The sequence below is a fragment of the Coturnix japonica genome, chromosome 34 (assembly GCF_054131305.1).
Source record: "Coturnix japonica strain WE chromosome 34, WE-NBRP24, whole genome shotgun sequence".
NCBI lineage: Eukaryota > Metazoa > Chordata > Aves > Galliformes > Phasianidae > Coturnix > Coturnix japonica.
Window position 1 is genome coordinate 4,636,915 of NC_140696.1, and position 18,526 is coordinate 4,655,440.

Genomic DNA, 18,526 nt, shown 5'->3' on the forward strand with positions numbered 1-18,526 from the left:
CATATACATCATCTCAATGGTATTAACAGAAGGGTCAGCACGATAATATCCATCATTCTCTTAAGTTCAAGAGAAAATTGCCATCTTGTCTTTATTTCTCTCTAAGAAGGCACCACTCTTCCCAAAGGCTCTTCTTACACCATTCATCAATGTCTACTGCTATGTTTCACAATCAGCTTTTCATGTTCAGTGCTCCACTTCTCAGCCATGCAACACAGACAAGCTCAGACAGAACAATTCCCTTCCTGCACCAAAAACAATACATCTCCCCTCTTGCTTAGAGGCTCCAATCTCAGCCATGCTACAGATGACAAAGCCTTATGAGGAACAACAAAACTAATGAGGCCCCTCAAACTGCATAGCAGGTGGAGCCCATCCTGTGCTAAAGCAAACAAGAGCACAGAGAACGGGGGGGGGGGGAAACAGAGCAAAAGTATTGCCACAAAGAGAAAATATAGGGCAAAACAGTCCAAGGACGAGCATTATCCCACCTACTGAAAAGGAGACTGACTTCAAAACCAAAGCATTTAAGCATATACACTCATCAGCCTCTTTCTTAAAGGGAAAAAAGGAAAGATCCGATCTCTGATGTGGTAGCAGGAAAACTCCTGTTCTATTGTTCTCGCATTACCCCAAGAGGCATCAGGGCAGATTTGATTTATCTTCTCTATTTCAGATGAAAGAACAGGATCAGAATTTTAAATGGCTTTTTATACCTCTTTCCCCCCCAACTTTCTTCGTGTCAGCCTTCATCTGAAACAAATACCAACTTGCACAATACCAACCTCTTAATTCTTATTCCTTGCAAGACCATTTCCCCTGCTATCATGTAAATGAGCCTCCTTGGAGCTCTCCAGCATTATTATACATCATAGTTGTTTTATTACTCAACACTGTAAAAGCAGTCCAAGCCTCAATTGCTACTCACAGATGAATAAAGTATACGGAGCACTTAGTGAAGCAGTGGCTGCTTAAGGTACATAGCCCCTGTATTTGTGCACATTTAGATTTGAAGTGTCTTGAAGGAGAATGTAGGTCTGTACAGGAATGTCCTTCAACAGCCAAGCAATAAATGCCATATTTTTATGCAACATTCATTTCAATGAATCAGTTCCACTCATAGCTGCAATTCCTCCATATGAGCCTTGCTCTTCACTGCTGCTTAGAGGACTTGAATTTAAAGACCTGAATTCTAATTGAAGTATCAAAATTCTAATTCATACAGGACACCTGAAAGACAAATTACTAATACTCTAAAGGCTTCTGAAAGCACTACAACCAGTTGGCTTACATCTCTGATAAGGAGCTTCCCCACAGTTAAAGACAAAGCATTAGGTGCTTTTAGCACAGCTGAGAGCATCAAGCATTTCCAACTGTATCCATGCAATCAATTGCTTCCTGCTCCCCAGTGCCTACATCCAAGACAACATTCTTCTAAGAAAGAACCTGCTCTCTGTACTTTGCAGAGCAGCTCTGGTCCCTGCAAGCATGAAGGAGTATGTATTAAGACAATGTTTCTACATAGTTGTAACTGCTCTCCAGTGTATACTTCACCCAGTAATTGCTCTTTTATGTTCTCATCAGTGGTAAGATAAACATAAAATCATTTCTACAATGGCTCAGCAGCTCTAGGAGTATTTAGCACCAGATAAGCAGTTTCATGGTCAGTCACCTCCCAGTCCTACACTTAAACCTTGAGCTAGCAGTGATTCTGGTATTGCTGTTCTGCTCCAGCCTGGGGCACAGAACAACAATTGCATCCTAGGAAAAGGCTGCAGCTCTCCAGCAAGAGCCATGGATCCTGCCAGCCCCACAGCCATTAATGTGTGACAAAACCAAAACTCCCCCACTGCATGAAAAGAGTCCAAAGGAAAGAGTCACTCTAATGGTCATCCCAGTCTGTTCTGAGTCCACAACAGCAAATGATTTGCTCCTTAACACACTTGAGAGGACATTCCTACCCATGTCCTGAGAGATAACATGCTTTCCATATTGTTTGCAAAGAGCAACTGGCTCCTCAGTAACAACACTTCTTGCTGAGCTCCAGCTGCCAGTGCAATTAGGAGCTGAACACTCACAGCTGATCCATTAGTGATAGGACCTCCCCCTGTGCTTCCTTCACCTCCATCAGCTGGTAACAAAAAGCAAGGTTTTTTCTTTGTACTTGCATACATTACATACAACATACCCTTGTGCTTAGCTAGCTGATAGTTTTGCTGTTCAGCAGAACAAAACACCTTTAATAAAGCCCCTTTTCTTACACATACAAACACCCTTAGCAATCCCCAGCACCTAACATTCCCCATTCAGCAGCAAGCCATCCCTCACCCCCCCCTCCTCCCACAGCTCCACCAGCAGCTCCTCATTTTAATCCATTCACACCTGTTAGCTCATTTCCCAGCACCTTACAGCTGGAAGCTGATGGAATCAGGTTCTGCACATTAACAGCATGCAAGTTTGCCACACTTACTTACATTGGTCGAGGAACACAACATGAACAGCTTTAAGATGAATCCTAATTTTTCTTGCTAGCTTAAGCACAGGATGGTACTAGCATCTTATCCTGCAGGCTGTATTGATTTCTCAAGTTGATGTATGGCTTGACCAGCATATGTTAATTAAACGCAAGGTCTCTTCTGGATACATCAATTGCTTCTTTTTAAGAGAGCAACTGCTTACACTGCATAAAGCTCTGTTTGTGCACAGGGTAACGCTAAGCACAAACACCTGAGGCTGACAGAAGCACTGAGTTTCAGAGGGATATACATTTTAATGGTTGCTTCAAAGTCAGAACAGAAAGGGGGCTTTCAGCTTCCACTAAATAAACCTCAGTTATGGACTACACGAAGAGCAGGGAGCATTATGATAGCAAAACCTCTGATCCCAGATCTTAACTCATTATGTCACACAAGCATATACATGGCAAGTTTGCTTTATAAGCTGTTTTAGACAGCAACTTGATCATATTGAAGCCACACAAACCAAGAGGAGAAGCCATGTTTAAAGCATTAAACCTCAGTCTCATTAAAAGTAGAGTCCAAAGCCAAGCTTTTTGAGGTACATCAGTGCAAGGAACAGCAAAAAAATAAGTCAAACCGTAAAAAGTATCTGTCTGAAATAACACTGATAACACAGTTACCGCCATTGCCTATCAACTTTAAGGTATCAAAGCTCAGGTCTTACTCACATCCAGCCTCCCATTCTCTCAACATACACAGCAATAAATCAAATTCTCACAAACAAGGCAGTAGGTCACTGATCTTTCCCAGTTTCACAACATTCTGTCCCAATAAACTTCTTCTCTCTTTTTAGGCTCCTTTCCTGGGTTTCTATGTTTAACTCCACCACCAACAGCTCTAAGCAAAAATAGAAGCCTTAGAGATACCTACAGCTCTTGGTTAAGGCTTTTATACTCTGCCTTAATATAAAGCTCTTACTAAAATAAAACAAAAATAACAAAAATATATCCAGAATTATGACTCATACAGCTGAAAAAAGAAACTACATCTATTGCCTAGACAGGACACTTTTACATACAAGTTTGCTTGTTGATTCCTAGTGATTTTCTCTCCTCATTTTAGCTATTGGTAACCTTCAACATACACTTTTTTTCTTCTAAAAGCACAGATTTAATCAGTTTATTTCATTATAAAGCAACAGAAGTTCTCTGAGTCAAAAAGAGCTTTACAATATTCAAATGAATAAGCTACAAACAAGCTACCAGCTTTATTTATAGATTCATAAGTAATTGCTTCATCCACCTACCTTGCTCATTCAGTTAGAGAGATCTTGAGCCACCTCAGGAGAGCACTGTAATAACTACCCACCCCCTGCATGGCTATAAATAAGGGAGAACAGCAATGCCCCCCCCTCAGTGCCACCTGTGCTTTGTGGGGGGTGGGGGCTGTTCTGCTTTTTGAGGCCCAGCTGAAATCAGCACCTGGAGTGCAGGAGGTGCAATCATTGCTGTAGAAGGCTCTGAGCTTTGGGTTTTTCTGGTATGTTCTATCAGTAAATTCATAACGCTGGCCTTGCTGCAGTGATGCTCCCGGTGTTTTTAGTTTTTGCGTTTGGTTTGTGTTTGTAATGCTTTCTGATTCCTTTTTGCTGCTTTTCTCATAGAAATAACAGGACTTTTTGGGGGGTTGCAAAGAGTTGGATGGCTTCTTTCTCAGCTCTAGTAATGCAATGGTTCTAGGTATGCAGAGTATATGATGTTTTGGCCTTGATGAGTTTTAGTGGTGCCTTGAATTAAATACAGAGTTCACTTCAGTGAGCCTCTCTCTTGCTAATACAGGCAGCTGTAACATAAAGAAGCATTACAAGTAATGTATTTTTCAATATAATTGTAGGTGAAGGGTAACCAGGTCAGGACTTGAGCAATTCAAAGGTCTTGGTGTTTGTAGGCACTCTTTGTTGTTTTAAATTTACTGGTGTAATTCAGTTTGTTCCATAGAGATCCCTTTAGTCATCAATCATTGATGAAGTGCTGCGTGCTATAATAATTTGATAGTAGCAATTGTAGTCAGGGGAAAGCAAAACAAAGCAAGCAAAATCTGCTCTTGCTGTTCTTGTAACTTGATTGGATTAGGAGCTACCTGGGATGATAGTTGTGTTGATGTGTTACCTGCTCATATAAAGCCCTTTTGTCCATGTGAATGTACCTCAATTCCCTTTGGGTGACAGCACAGTGACAGGAAGTTCCATAATCACGTGGAGTGGTGAACATAAAAGAACTAAGCTGAAATTATAGCTGGGATATATCACTTATTGGACTTGCACTCACAGGGCAGTTGGCCTGGGATGCTGAACAGCTTTATCTCCCAAATTAACAGCCTGCTGTGATGTTCTGCTTGATTACAGATGTGATTTTATTGGGTTTGGAAACCAAGAGCAAGCTTGAGAGCTGTAAGAGTAACTAATAGATATAACGCTATGCTAGGAATCCTATACAAAGCGAGCTCTGTAACACACAGGGATAGTCTGAAGCTCGACTTGGCATCATGAAATGCTATAGTGAATGAACAACTGCTGATGGGCAACCATCAGTAAGGTATCTGTAACTGGGGAGGAGACAATAACACGGCCCAACTCTCCTAACAGATTGAGAAGCTGCAGTGATAAGTTGTGGTCTGTGTTGCTGCCAACATCACTTACTTATGTTAGGATGATCTTGATGGGTATTTGCAATTGTTCTCCAGAGGTGTTTCTTCTTCTCAATTATGGGGCTATCCTGGCTATACTGAGTCAGCTATATGCAATATAATCATTAGGATAATATAGGATCTCCGAGCAGTTACTGAGTGAAATCTGTTGTCCACTATGCCCCAAGGATAAATGCATCTAATGTGATTTTTAACTGCTCCCCTTTTATACAGGCTGGCTGCTTACTTCTGCAAGAGACAAGCACTGCTTCCCTGCAGGGTACAGCTGTCAGCATGGGAGTGCAAGTCAGTAAGGAGCCCTTCGTTGTGGTTTACAAAAAGACAAACAAGCGGGTGCAGAAAGAAGCTCCAGAGGCTGCTGTAACACATCCTTCAAAGCCTGAGGACCTCCAGGTTACTGCCAAAGAGCCGGCTAAGGGAACCGGTCAGCACTGCCAGGATTCTCCAGATGCAAGAAAAAGACTGTAGAAGTCATCAAGAGCAAGTCCTCTGTGTAGGAAGGAGGGAACTGCATATAACATCTGTCCTTCCATACACTGCATCATGGACTCATGTCTTTAATTGGAAAGGGGCATCTTCTCCCCCTGCTGGATGATCTCCTGTGTCTTGAGATACCTCCTCCTAGCAGATGCATATTTTATAACCAGAACAACTCTGGGCCATGTATATATGAAATATAACATCCTCATAGGAAATTATTACCCAGCTAGAAGCTGTCTGTTATGATCTGGAGACACACTGAGTTTAAAATGAGTACTTCATGTAGCATCAGTGAGATTCCTGAATGCATTCAGCCCTGTACTACCTAGTAGTGTTTGTTCATGACACAGATAGTTCTAATGCTCCTGCAACTTTAACACAAATGAAGTTATTGGAAAGATGCAGAAAGTCTCAGTAAAATGAAGACAAATGTAAAATAAAGAAACCTGAGCTCTGTAATTGGTGTTCTGTAACCTGAGTGTTTATAACCTGGATGTCATCAAGTTCTCACTGATGTAATATTTTGGTTATGTTCTAATTGGACTTAAAGTATCTCTCTGGATTAAGAGTTGTGCTGGGGTAAAAAGACCTCATCCTAAAAGCAGAGGTAGTGTAACTCCTGCAGTTACTTTGCTCTGAGGCTGTAGTGACAGAACAAAGTCCTTGGCCATAGCTGTAATAAGGTGGAAATGCCTTGCTCTCTAATTGAGGTTCAGCCTGTTCTGAATTTCGCACTTGAAAAGGAAACTGAGATGTTTGCAACACGATTCTTCAAAGCGTTTCTAAACATGTGCTCTCTCCCCTCTGAAGTTTCACTTGGGTTGAAAGCAGCTTCATTATTATTTCATCTTCTTTCACTTACAATGCTGTTGTCTCAAGCTGTTTGATCTATCTTTCTTTCTGCTAACCCCATTTCACTCAGTCCAGTACAGATTAAGGTGGGGGGATGTGATTTAAGGTCTCTGGAGCAAAAAACCATCATCTTCTTATCGTGTCTATGGTCTAAAGACATGGTCCCCTTTTACCACTGCCTTTTTCTTTCAGTCAGTGTAGGCTTCCAAGCATCTGGTGCTCAATATGAATTATAGCCACACTCAGCTGTCCTGCATGTCTGTACGAAATGCTTCTCTTCTAGAGTGTATTGCTATAATGAGGAATATGGATGGCATAACAAGAGCAGGGCAGTTCTCTAGATGATTGGATTTATTACCTGCTACCTCAGTCTTAAGTGAGCTAGTTTTGCTTACCTGTGTTGATACAAACTACATTCCATATAAAATGCAGAACCTTGTTCACTATTAATATGAATAGATAGCTCAAGTGCAAGTTCATGGCTGGCAGACAGGTCAAGCCCAGGCCAAGGTTAGCAGTGGGACTTGATAAACAGCTACAAAGAAAGAATTAGCTCAGTTTCTTTGGCAGGCTCTGGGATGTTACAGCATTAAATTCAGTACACATGTACAGACTGAATGAAGAGGCAGAGAAATGGTTTGGGCACTGGGAGCTGATAAATACACTGCATCCTCTTCACAACGCCCACAGGTAACTTGGTGGATTGCTATACAGGGGGGATTCAGCTGCAGTTCACTGGTAGGTGACTGGGACCTGCTTGGGGACATCAAATCTGTCTGCAGCTGTAATGTGCTGCTGTAGTGGATCTGCTTTCAGGTGGCAATGAGCTTGTATTTTACCAGTGTGCAAAGCAGAGGACGAGTACTTCTGAGCTAGAGCTGTGCACCTCTTGTTCCCTATGGCCAGCTGTGGCTTTTGCAGCTGTAAGAGCAGAGTGGGCCTGTGAGTGCTCTGCCATGTGCATGTACGACTTTCAGCTTAATCTGTCATGTCAAATAAGTAAGCTTTTGCAAGAGAAGTACAACAATCTTTCAGACAGTACATCTGCATGCTTTCTCCTAATGCTGTAAATGCAAAAGTATCCGCAGAGGCTAACACAAAATAAGGCTCCTCATCTGTTTCTTTTCCTGTTCTAACGTGCTTTGTCAAGAGTCATAAACCAGCCTTATTCAAATAAAATGTTACAAGCACTGATTTAAGAATATTTTAAGTGATATTAAATAATATTTTGTGTGATACAAAGGGAAATGGTGCGAGGAGAAGCTGATGTAATGGAACTAATGCTCACGGACATGTGAAGTACTGCTGAAGCTTTGGGGATGGGGTTTGCAGCTTGTCTTGATGTATGTTATACTTAACTGCTTTGCCTTGTGCTTATCTTCCACTGGAGGATGTGATGGAGTTGTTCTCTCTGATATGAAGGGTTTATATTCCTGTGCCACCTGCTAATAAATAACAAAGGGGAAATGGAAACATCTATTGATACATTGCTGTGATTAAGCACCTGCTTAAACACACAAGATCTCAAAGCCTGTTAAAGCAATTTCGATCTTATAGGAGGTGAGTTCACATGCTGTTATTTACCCTACAAAAGGAAAGTCCATGATTTATCCTTGTGCAACAAAACACAGACTTAAATAAACACATAATCTTCCATATTAAGTCTTCCTCCCCCCCCCTTCAAAATCAATGTCTTGGCTGTAATAATATAAGAGAAGATAAGCTGACTGGCTGAAGAGGAGATGAGCACGATGAAGATGTGCTGCAAGACTAAGGACAGCACTCAGAAGCCTTAAACTTTGTTCTTGATACAGGAACACAACATACAGCAGAATATATACATTCTGCTTTAACAGAATATGTATATGTATATGTATAATATATATATGTAACACCACATTTACATCACTGCTCCATTTCAACTGAAGCTCTCCTATTAAATCAGCACTGCGTAAAAGTATTTTGTATCTATTTTCTATTTACTTAGATATGCAAACTACATATCAAACATGCAGCCTGTAGCACAGCTTTGAATGTCAAGTGGGGCAAGATGTAAGCTATCCCTATCAGGCATATGCTCTGATCAATGATGCATGCACTTGCAGGACTGATGTTACCCCTCTAAAATCAACCCAAGATGGCAAAGGAGAACAGCTGTAAAACAGGCAACTTTGATCTCTGTTAAGCTTAGCAGCTTGTTCATCCAGTTTTCACTCAATCTTTTTTATATATAAGGCCCGATGAGGCAGGTTCACTAATGTACTGAATGATGGGCCCAAACACCTTCAGTCGTCTTTACAGGTGGTAAAAGTAATGAGAAAATGAGTGAAAGCAGACTAAGGACTCTGAGTTCATTTCTATTCTCAATGCAGTAACAGTCCATGCTGGGCCTTGAGTATGATTAGGACAACACCTGTATCCTTCTTTTGTCCAAATGAGTGGGTCTTTTCATCTCATACAGGTAATATCATTGCTATGGTATATCTGACCTTACTAATGACACAAGTGAGAAGATCCTCAGGGATGCCCAACCTCACTTCCACTACAGCAAAGCCAAGAAGCATCTGAACTCACCTGATGGCAGGTAGAGCAGAGGAAAAGCCTAACCCCAACCTGCCCAACACAATCTGATCTTTGAAAGCTGCTCTCAAATATTCCCCCTGCCCTTCTCACTTTACAACAGAGTGTTGTTACAGTATATTGCTAGTGATCACTCATTTGCAATAAACTGAAACTGCATTTTAGTTTTACTTTACCCTCTGATAAAAAAAAACAAAAACAAAATAAACAACAAAACCACACCACAAAATTGCCAATAAAATACCTTCAGCTGTAAAATAAAGCAAGCAACCACAACAGCTGTTCCCAGAAGGGAATGAAGAGTGGAAGGGAACTAAATACTCTGCCCATGGAGCTGGGGGAATTGGTTTTGTGTGGCCCCTTAGTACTATTTAAGCTGAGTTTGACACCCAAAGGACAATAAGGAGAGTTTGTGTTGTGTTCTGTTGCTTTCTATTTGTTAGAGGCTGGTAAGTTCTCAACTTCATCTAAGCTTTGGTGTTTTTCTCTCAATTTCTATGTTTAAAGATGTCTGCTGTTAGAAGAAATGTATTGGGGAAGTAAATGTGAAGAGGTTGAGATCATCTTAGAGGGCTTTTAGGTCCTTATATTGTTGTATGTTGGTAGCTTTTAGTTTGCTTTTAGATGCTGGAAGTGTTATTGAATCCTGCAGCCCCTTCTAATGCAATGGTTTAACTTCCAATGGGATACTTAGAGGCTGTACTCACATAGTGAGAAAAGCTACCTGTTTTTCTCTTTTTCTTTGCTTTGCTGCTGCAAACAAGCTCCACCTGAACAATATCACTCCATGGGATTAACACCAGGTATTACTTGGTGTTGACTGCAATATTACAACTAATATGGGTGATGTGAATCCCTGATTAAGAATAGAGGCATGATGCACCAGAAATATGTCAGCGCTGCAGATCTGTTACCCTCAATAAAAGTAGTAATACTGTCCCTTCTATCAAAGTCTTTGCTCAGGGCATGCTAGAGAGATGACCTTGTGTAGGAACTCTGTGTAGCTTTGGTCTGTCCTGCCATGTAGGACCTCAGAGCTAAGCTAAGGAGGCTTTGGTGTAGCAAATGCTGCTGTGAAACAGTTAAAATAATCAGGTTTTCTTTTTTTCTTGCAGGTTCTGTTGAGCGACAGCATGGGGAGCAACCTGAGCAGGCCAATCTGCTGTGAGACTTGTGGGAGTTATAAGAAGCAGGAGGAAGCAAATGAAGAGACTAGTGAGACCAAGCCAATTCTGCACACCTCAGGGGATACATCAGCACATACTGATATGCAGCCTTCCCAACCAGCCCTGGAAGCCTCTGAACGGATCTCTGAAGAAGTTCAGTCACTCTGCTGGGACCAACAGCTGTCAGCTGATATTGCAGAGGAGAGCATGGAGACCTGCTATCCTGTGGATCCTATGGGAATGACTGAGGAATGGAAGGCAGCATTGAGCTCCGTGGATTTCTTGATGACGTCCTCAGACAAGGAGACCAAAGAAGAGGCTGAAGTCCTGGATCAGCAAGAAAGAGAGAATGCATGTAATACAGATGGGGAAATTAAACCTATTCCTCACGATGAGGCCCAGCTGGCTATGCACACAGCTCAGGATCTGAAGCTTGTTGCAGGTATAGAACAGCCTGCTGAACAGGCTGGGGCTGGCAGTGAGGATGGCCCATGTGCTGGAATAACTCCCCAGGAAATAAATATTCTCGAGCTCATGGAAAGCACATGGGAAACTGAAGCTGGTCAAGACTTTGAGACCAAGCCTCATATGGAGACTGATGAGAGTTTAACAGGATGGGACTTGGCAATCTATGCTGTGCAAAAGATGGCAGAAGAGGCTGAGATGAACCTTCCTGCTGGGCACGCAGAGCAGGCAGATGGGGCTGGCCTTGCTGAAGGAAGTACTCAAGTCTCTGAGAGTGTTTGGATTACATCTCTTGCAAAGGCTGTTTCTCTAATGAACGTGCAGGCTACAGAGGAGACTGAGAATATAGTGGATCCATCAGAAGCCGTAGTGAATGCTGTGGTTGAGATGCACTCTACTTCTGTGGTGCCTCAGGAAGCCCTGTATCCAGGAGGGCAGTCTCCAAAGCCATCCAACCAGCTGCTTGACTTCTTACAGCAAGAGATTCAGTCCGGTGTGCCAGCTGCACAAGAGATGCAGAGCCAAAGCTGTGCAGAATCTGCTGAACTGAGCGAGGTTTTCAGTGATGAAGATGAAGTCTTCAGTGACACAATGGAAAGTGAAGAGAACAGGGAATACAAGCTAGAAACTCCAGCAGATGAGGCAGAGCCACAGGAAAGGGCTGTGCAACAAATGCTGCAGCCTCCAGAAGAACTGGCTTGTGCTCAGGTTCCTGCAGAGGAAGAAGCCGAGTTTCTCAGTGCAATACCCTTGCTGTATGAAGTGCCTGGGAGTGGAGGAGATGTACAGGCTGAAAATGCTGAAGCTTGAGAGATGTGAGGACTGGTGGTTTGGTATTCAGTGCCTTTAGGAATTTCAGCCAAAAAAAGCAATTATCTCGGCCTTTTGAACCCAATGTTTTGTTGTGTTTTTTTTTCAAGTGTGTCCTGGACTTCAGACTTTGTTAAAGAGATGTGTGAGGTGTGCAATAGATGTTTCTAGATATTCTCCTGGATTATATATTGGTTGCGCTTTTTGTTTCTTTAGTAGCTGATTTTCAGGAGATCTTGCTATACTGGGAGAGCAGTGATTCACTTCAACAGTGGTTTCACTAAAGGAATGCTGAGCACTGCATCCCCCAGTGTTGTATAGTGATAGGGGGTTTCACTTCAAAGTCTTAAGAGTCTGGGAACAGAATAGGCCAAAGCTCCTCTAACCTGGCCCAGCTAAATGCCTTCTGTGGCTCACAGCCACTTCCACTGCCACCTCTAAGTCAAATGTTTCAACTCCCTCCTTTTCTACTTGCATGTTTAGTGACTGTATTTTGCAGGTGTTGAACACGTCTTCATCAGGAGGCAATGAAATAATACTCTGGTTTGTTCTTTGTATTTCTTGTAATAGTGCTCATACGATCTGTACTCTTTGTGCAGAACTTAAATGTAGTCTTGATCAGAATGCATAAGTCAGTGTATTGCGGTTTAAATCTACTGACTTTTAATGTTCATAACTTTATAATACCAATAAAATATTTTAAGATCATGGCAAAAACATCCTGGATGTGTTTTAATTGTTGAGCCCTTCTTATAAGAAAGTGGCAAACTATGCTGAAGTCCTCTTACCTGATGACCACCTGAACTAACGTGCCCAGATGTAAATGTGGGAGGGGGCTATGAAGGCATGCTGGAACTCTTGCATGTTCTATAATGTGCCTGAGGATCTGCACTTTAAATGGTGCTGAGGAAGAAGCTGAAAGAAAATACATCACATTGATGACTTCCCTTATGTTTTCATGCATGCAGCTGAGGGGTTGAGAGCTGAATATGCTAAATGGGTTGACACATGATGGACGTTACTCCATGCTTTGAAGAAAGTACTCTGGGAATAGGATAAGCTTTCTTAAAACACCTGAACTTCCCTCCATCCAACTGCATTTCAGCTGACAAAGCACCCTATAAGTCAGACTTTCCAAATACTCCCTCCCTTACTTGAGATTCCACATGCTGTAAAGAAGAGACACCTGTAGTGTTTTCCTATTACTACTTAGAAGGCTGATAAACCATAGCTCTTGCTTGGGTAGGCAATATCTGTAGCAATGATAAACAAGAGGTTTCTCAGACCTAAAAGTAGGAAACCATTAAAGCAGCACTCCTGCAAAGCTTGCTGCAAGCTCAGATTCTCCAACTTGCTTGTCTTACTGGATTTATTCTGCCAAAAGTCATGCAGTCTGTACTGCTAAAGCTTGTTTCCAAAGGCTACTCAGCATGGAACCAGATAACTTCTCCTTCCACCCCCCCAAAAAAACATGCCCCACTAACATAAAACTTCACTTCAGGCAGGAGAGAGGCTTGAGAATGTAATCCCAAGAGAAATTAAACTCAATCATGTTCATGCCTGCCTATGGGCTGATAAGTTAATTCTGTTAAGCAGGGGGATAATAAATTACTGCGCTGTATGAGAAGTTTCTTCACTGTTTGAGGGTTTAAGCATGTGGGTTCTTAGCCTGGGAACAAGGGGAAAGCAGAAATTGTCCAAACTCTGGGAGCTGTTAGAAAAGCAAAGCACTGGTATCCAAATGGTGCTGCAGAGCTCATGCTCCGAATGCCCTTCTCACTCTTTGAACAGAAAATCCTCCAAACGCAGCTTGTCATTCTCTTGTAGTGTCAGCATGAATGATGAATGAGAGATGCCCCTGGGCAGATCATCCAGTGTATCTAGATGCCACAGTTAATGCAAAGAGAGGCCCTGCCATGCGCATAGCAAGGAAGAGACAGTCCTAGTAAGAAGGAACAGCTTGAACTCAGAAACCCAACACAAAGATCAGTGTTCTGCAGACAGCAGCACGCTCCTTACAAGTGACGGTGCCATCTGAATGGCTCTGTGACCATCCTATGGCATTCAACCCAACCCTGAGCAGACATTCAAGCCAAGCTCTTCTTAAGGTCTATGGCTATTTGTGTTTGTCAGAGGATCACATCTGTGCTTTTTGATTTGCCATCAAAGGAAGTCGGTTCAGTTAAAAATACACAAAAATAGCCCAGAATTTGGCTACTCTGACCCCTCTGTTCCTTTCACACCCATTGCTGTTGGAAGCACATATTTAGGATCTGCCTTTACACTCATGTCTCTGGGTTTAGTTTGCTTTTACTAGATGTTTGCTTTTCTTTTTTGCCCGTGTGATCTATTTAACATTAGAACTCCCAGTAAGTAAACACAACCAGAGTGATACTGTAATGTTAATGCCAACAGAGGGTGATCAGCTGTGGCTGGAAACATTACAACAATCTGTCGCCACTGTAAAATAGCTCATTGCCTGTCTCAGTCAGTTGAAGACGGCACGGAAGCAATAAGAGGGATAATTTTTCACTCCTAACCACACAGTATAAAATAATATAAAGACTGCAGGTTCGCTTACATCATTTTTTTGTCACTCAGAGGGTGGTGATGCACTGGAACAGGTTGCCCAAGGAGGCTGTGGATGCCCCATCCCTGCAGGCATTCAAGGCCAGGCTGGATGTGGCTCTGAGCAGCCTGGGCTGCTGGTTGGTGACTCTGCCCATTATAACCAAACTAATCTTGTACCAGCCATGCTTAGGATGTGCAGCCATCTGCAGTTTGCAATGGCTACGAAATGGCTGGGGAAAACAGCAAGGAAGAAGAAGGGGGGGAACTTTAGAACTTGCAGGAACTAACACTGAGGGTCAAAGGGGGGAGAAATTGAGTGTGACCACCTCCACCTGTTTAAAAGAAGGCTGGTGCCTTCCTTTCTCAGGTGCTGGGTGCTTGTTAGGAGGATTGCACTGGTAAGGAGGTAACTGTGGAGTGAGTGCTATGAACTCCACATTTATTTACTTCTTTTAATATGGGTTCTTTCTTCTCTTCCATAGCATTTGCCTCTTTTTCCTGTCTGCCTTGTTTCTGCTACTGCTGGTACTTACCCTTACTAGTAGTCTAGGCACCATGACTGGATGTGTTCCATTGTAACTAATGGCAGCTTTACTACGCGAGTCTGTGGTATGATAGAATCCTATTGGCACTGCAGCAATCTGCTGAAAGATAACTAACAGCAGTGCCTGTATGGCTGCTTGGCTTAGGAGGAACAGTTTTTCATAGTGATCTAGTTTGATTGACAAGTAGCTTGTTGTGTTTTTTTTACTCCCCAGACTGTTATTGCTTTAAAAATCATTTCTGTACAGCAGCTCCACCTGTATTTATCTTTTGTGGCTTCTGATAACATTAGCTGGAGGACGTTATGTGAAAACATGACAACTAATGCCCACAAGTGGATCTAAGCAAATATCCATGTCTTCCAGGTCTGAAGCTGCTTCTGTCAGAGAGTTTCCTGCTCATCTGCTGTCTGTGTGCATCCTACAGCTGGCTGCCATCACCTCCATTGGGCTGTCTCTTTGCATTCTGGCAATGGGTGGTTGTCTTTGCAAGAACAAGAGGCCCTGTGTGTTCCCTATGAGAGTTACTTTTCGTAAGACCAGGGGGAAAAAGGCATCTGAGTCTGTAGTTATGTTCTGTGATGCTTCAACATGGACTGGGGAGAACCATTTTTATTCAGCACGCATAGGAAGGACCCCCAGAGCCCCCAGACTTTATCTTGTGGAATCAGATTCCTTAAACACCCCTGAATGTGAATCTGCTGACCAAGATAAAAGGGACACAGGAGCTGCATCCCAGCACATAGAACACACTGAGGCCACGCTTTGTGCCTCTTCTAGAGATGCACACAATAGTGGGGAGCCACAGGACCCTGAAACCAAACCCAACACAGAGGGGATGAAGAACCAGGAGCTTGTTGAACAGCCAAAACATGAAGCCCAATCTGTCAGATGCAATCTACAAGAGATGAATAGAGCTCAAGCTCATGAGCATCCTACTGGTGCCTTTATACTCCATGAGCAACTCAGCTGCAGGGATGATGAAGTGAGGCCTCATACAAAGAAAATTGTGAAGGTTGAAGTCCATGTGTCTGCAGATGCCCAAGGTGAGGTCTGGCCTGCTATAGTGGAGTCAGTTCCTGCAGAAGAAGATGCTACAGTTCTGTGTAATTCAGAGGAAACTTGTGAGGCAAAGGATCATCAAGAAGTGCCTGTGGAGGAGGCAGCTGAATCTTCACCTGTTCTGTGTGTCATGCAGGAGTCAGAGCTGCTTTTGGAGACCATGGAGACAAGAGAAGACATCACAAGTATGCAGAGATCTGCAGAAAAGCAAGCAGAAGAAGAGAAGGAGCACTTTGCTGCTAAAGCCTCACCTGATCTCCAGTTGGAACATGATAAAGAGGTGGCTCTTCATGAGCATGCAAAAGAAAATGCTTTTGAATCGGAGCAAGCTGAAGAACAGGCTGAGGTTGGTGATGATGGACAGACATCAATTGAGAAGCCACGCTGCCTGGTAGAAACCCAAGCTGCTCTGCAGGATGAGGAGGAGATTAAAGCCAGCAATGGGGAAAAGCAGCCTGCTAATGAGCAGTGCTGAAAGAGAACATGGAGCCTGGTGCAGTAACCACTGAACAGGCTGAGGGTTTGTCTGCAACAAAGCAAAGAATCTGCCGTCTTGATCCTACAAGGAGCTGGGATGGATGAATGTGGGTGTTTGTATCCTAAAGGGCACAGTGGGCAAGTTGTTTATAAGGCCTGCTTTAGAAAGTGGGACTAAACAGCAAGTTGGTGCACAGCTTTCCATAGGAGTGAGATTAATCTTCCCTAAGGAAACCATTTCTAGCTATTGTGTTCTTGTGTGCTTCCTATAATAACTGTATTCATATGGGTGGGAGGGGGAGGGATAGTTAAAGGCAAGCCAGGATATAAGGATTTTGAAAGGCATGCATCTATTTAAAGAATGAATAGTTTTACTGTCTTTATGTGCTTAATCCCATCAAGAATATAGTGTATGTTTGTGTATTTCTTCTAAATCAAGGGACCAGGCTGGCATGCCATGAGCCTATCAGTTTAAGCCAGCCCTCCCTAAGATATTTTCCCTTATGACCAAAGCAGAATGGAGACACTGTTCATGGAAATCTCAGTTACTGTCACTTAACACAGAGCATGTTCCCTCCCCTTGGATGTTGTGTAAGATCCTGAAGATACCAACATCAGTTTATTATGCTGACAAGCTGCCCTGGGTTGGTTCTATGAAACAAACTGCTGCTTAGGTTAGTCTAGGAGAATGTGGATATTCCCCCTGTACTTAGAATTAAACAACCAATGTGTGGGTCTGGAGGCTTCTCCTTGATGATGCTAAAAGAGAAAAAGCCAGCAAAGAGCCACAGAAGCTTCTCTGCATTGTTCTGCCAGTGTCTTACGTACATAGATCAGTAACTATAATGAATTGCCAAGTATTTTCAGAGGTTGGTATTAATCCTCTTCTCTCTGTTTTGTGGTTGCTGAGATAATTCGTGGCAATGAGTTTGACGATACAGCACAAAGAAATGTTGAAAGCAATGAAATATTCAGGATGAGAATCACAGCTTTAAGAGACAAAAGAATGGGGGGGTTGTGGTTTTTCCTATGATGGGTAAATGCCAAACACCAGGAAGGAAGAAGAGGGACAGATATAGATGTGAAGTAGATGGCATGCTTGCATGTACTCCTGGCAAAGGATCATGTTAGTGATGGTGATGCAGGATTCCTAGGGGGACTTTGTCCATCTTTGGGCCAAGCATTTCAGTGAACTTGAATCAGAGATTCTTCCCAGTACTCAACATATGTTTGTATTCTTGCATTAAAGAATCATTCACTCCCAAACTAAGCTTGTCACTGTATTTTATGCTTGTGATTTAATTAATGTTTGCATCTCACTACTCAACACAGAACCACGTAACAGTGATTCACCAATTCATTCTCATTATGACTGTTGTTAGTATGTAGCTGAGATTGAAGGGATCAGTTTAACCCAGAATCACAGCATGATTCTGTTGCTGATGATTTAAAAAAGGTGGTTGGTTTTGCTGAAAATAAAGATGTGATTCCAAAATTCCTAATATTCCTCCTATGAGAAGAATAAGACTGAAACTATAAAAACACTTTAAAGCTTTTAAAATCATGTTCCTGCCCTTTGAAAAGAAAGGATGGACCAGTCAGTATCAGCAGAACAGTTTTGCCATCTAGGGCAGCCCATCTATATGCCCTCCATGACTCTTCTTCATGAGCACTGAACTCTTCTTTGTCATCACTGCTGAGTGAATGCAAGTTTTAATGCAGTTTGTCCATCTTTTTAGGCAAGTTTTAACTGCACAACCTATTCATAAAGCAGCAATGTGAGCACAACTCAGTTCTGTTCCCAGGCTCTAGGCTGCCCTCTTAAGATGATTAGCAGCAAATACTTTGACTAGCAAATCGACTCTGAATCACTGCAAAAGAGCATGAAAACAGCATCACCAATTTACCATTCTGTGGATGGGGCAGACTGTAATTTGATTTTTTGCTCCTTGAAAATCTCAGCTCCCACTGTTAAGAATCTGTACTTAACGAAGCTTTTCGTGATTCAAAAGGGAACCCTGAAAGTACAACCTGGCAAGACGCAAATCAACAACCCAGGAATGCATGTTTAGGAGTTTAACATTTGCGATCTGCTATCAGAAGCTGCAGGGTGTGTTTCTCTTCCTTTATAAGCGCTCACATGAAGCCAGCAGTGCACTAATCACAACAGGTCTGTTTCTTTCAAACCAATTAAACTATTGACACAACTTGGTGGAGAGTTCTGAAAACAGCTGGCCAAAATAATAACATCTCCCTTAACCAAGGCTACAGCTGTTTGTTAACGTTTCTTGTCAATACCAAATGCTTTTGTTTCACTTAAATAGCACTTAAATCTCCTCCTGGCCAGCAGCAGCAG

At 42.5% G+C, this 18,526-nt stretch overlaps 2 protein-coding genes and 1 long non-coding RNA gene across 3 annotated transcripts; all 3 read left to right on the plus strand.

Moving 5' to 3' along the window:
• The first annotated feature begins 3,899 nt into the window (after positions 1 to 3,899).
• Positions 3,900 to 6,104, plus strand: LOC107324089 (uncharacterized). Its single transcript, XR_001559407.3, has 2 exons — positions 3,900 to 3,998; positions 5,379 to 6,104. It is a non-coding gene; the product is annotated as an uncharacterized LOC107324089 (long non-coding RNA).
• A 3,287-nt stretch (positions 6,105 to 9,391) lies between these two features.
• On the plus strand, positions 9,392 to 12,237 carry LOC107324086 (uncharacterized). The gene is made up of 2 exons (XM_015883781.3): positions 9,392 to 9,526; positions 10,193 to 12,237. The coding sequence occupies exon 2, from the start codon at positions 10,211 to 10,213 to the stop codon at positions 11,516 to 11,518; it is 1,308 nt and encodes a 435-aa protein (XP_015739267.2). The 5' UTR covers positions 9,392 to 9,526; positions 10,193 to 10,210; the 3' UTR covers positions 11,519 to 12,237.
• A 2,765-nt stretch (positions 12,238 to 15,002) lies between these two features.
• On the plus strand, positions 15,003 to 16,456 carry LOC107324085 (uncharacterized). The gene has a single exon (XM_015883780.3). It carries the CDS (start codon positions 15,104 to 15,106, stop codon positions 16,166 to 16,168), a length of 1,065 nt encoding a protein of 354 aa, XP_015739266.2. The 5' UTR covers positions 15,003 to 15,103; the 3' UTR covers positions 16,169 to 16,456.
• Positions 16,457 to 18,526: the final 2,070 nt, after the last annotated feature.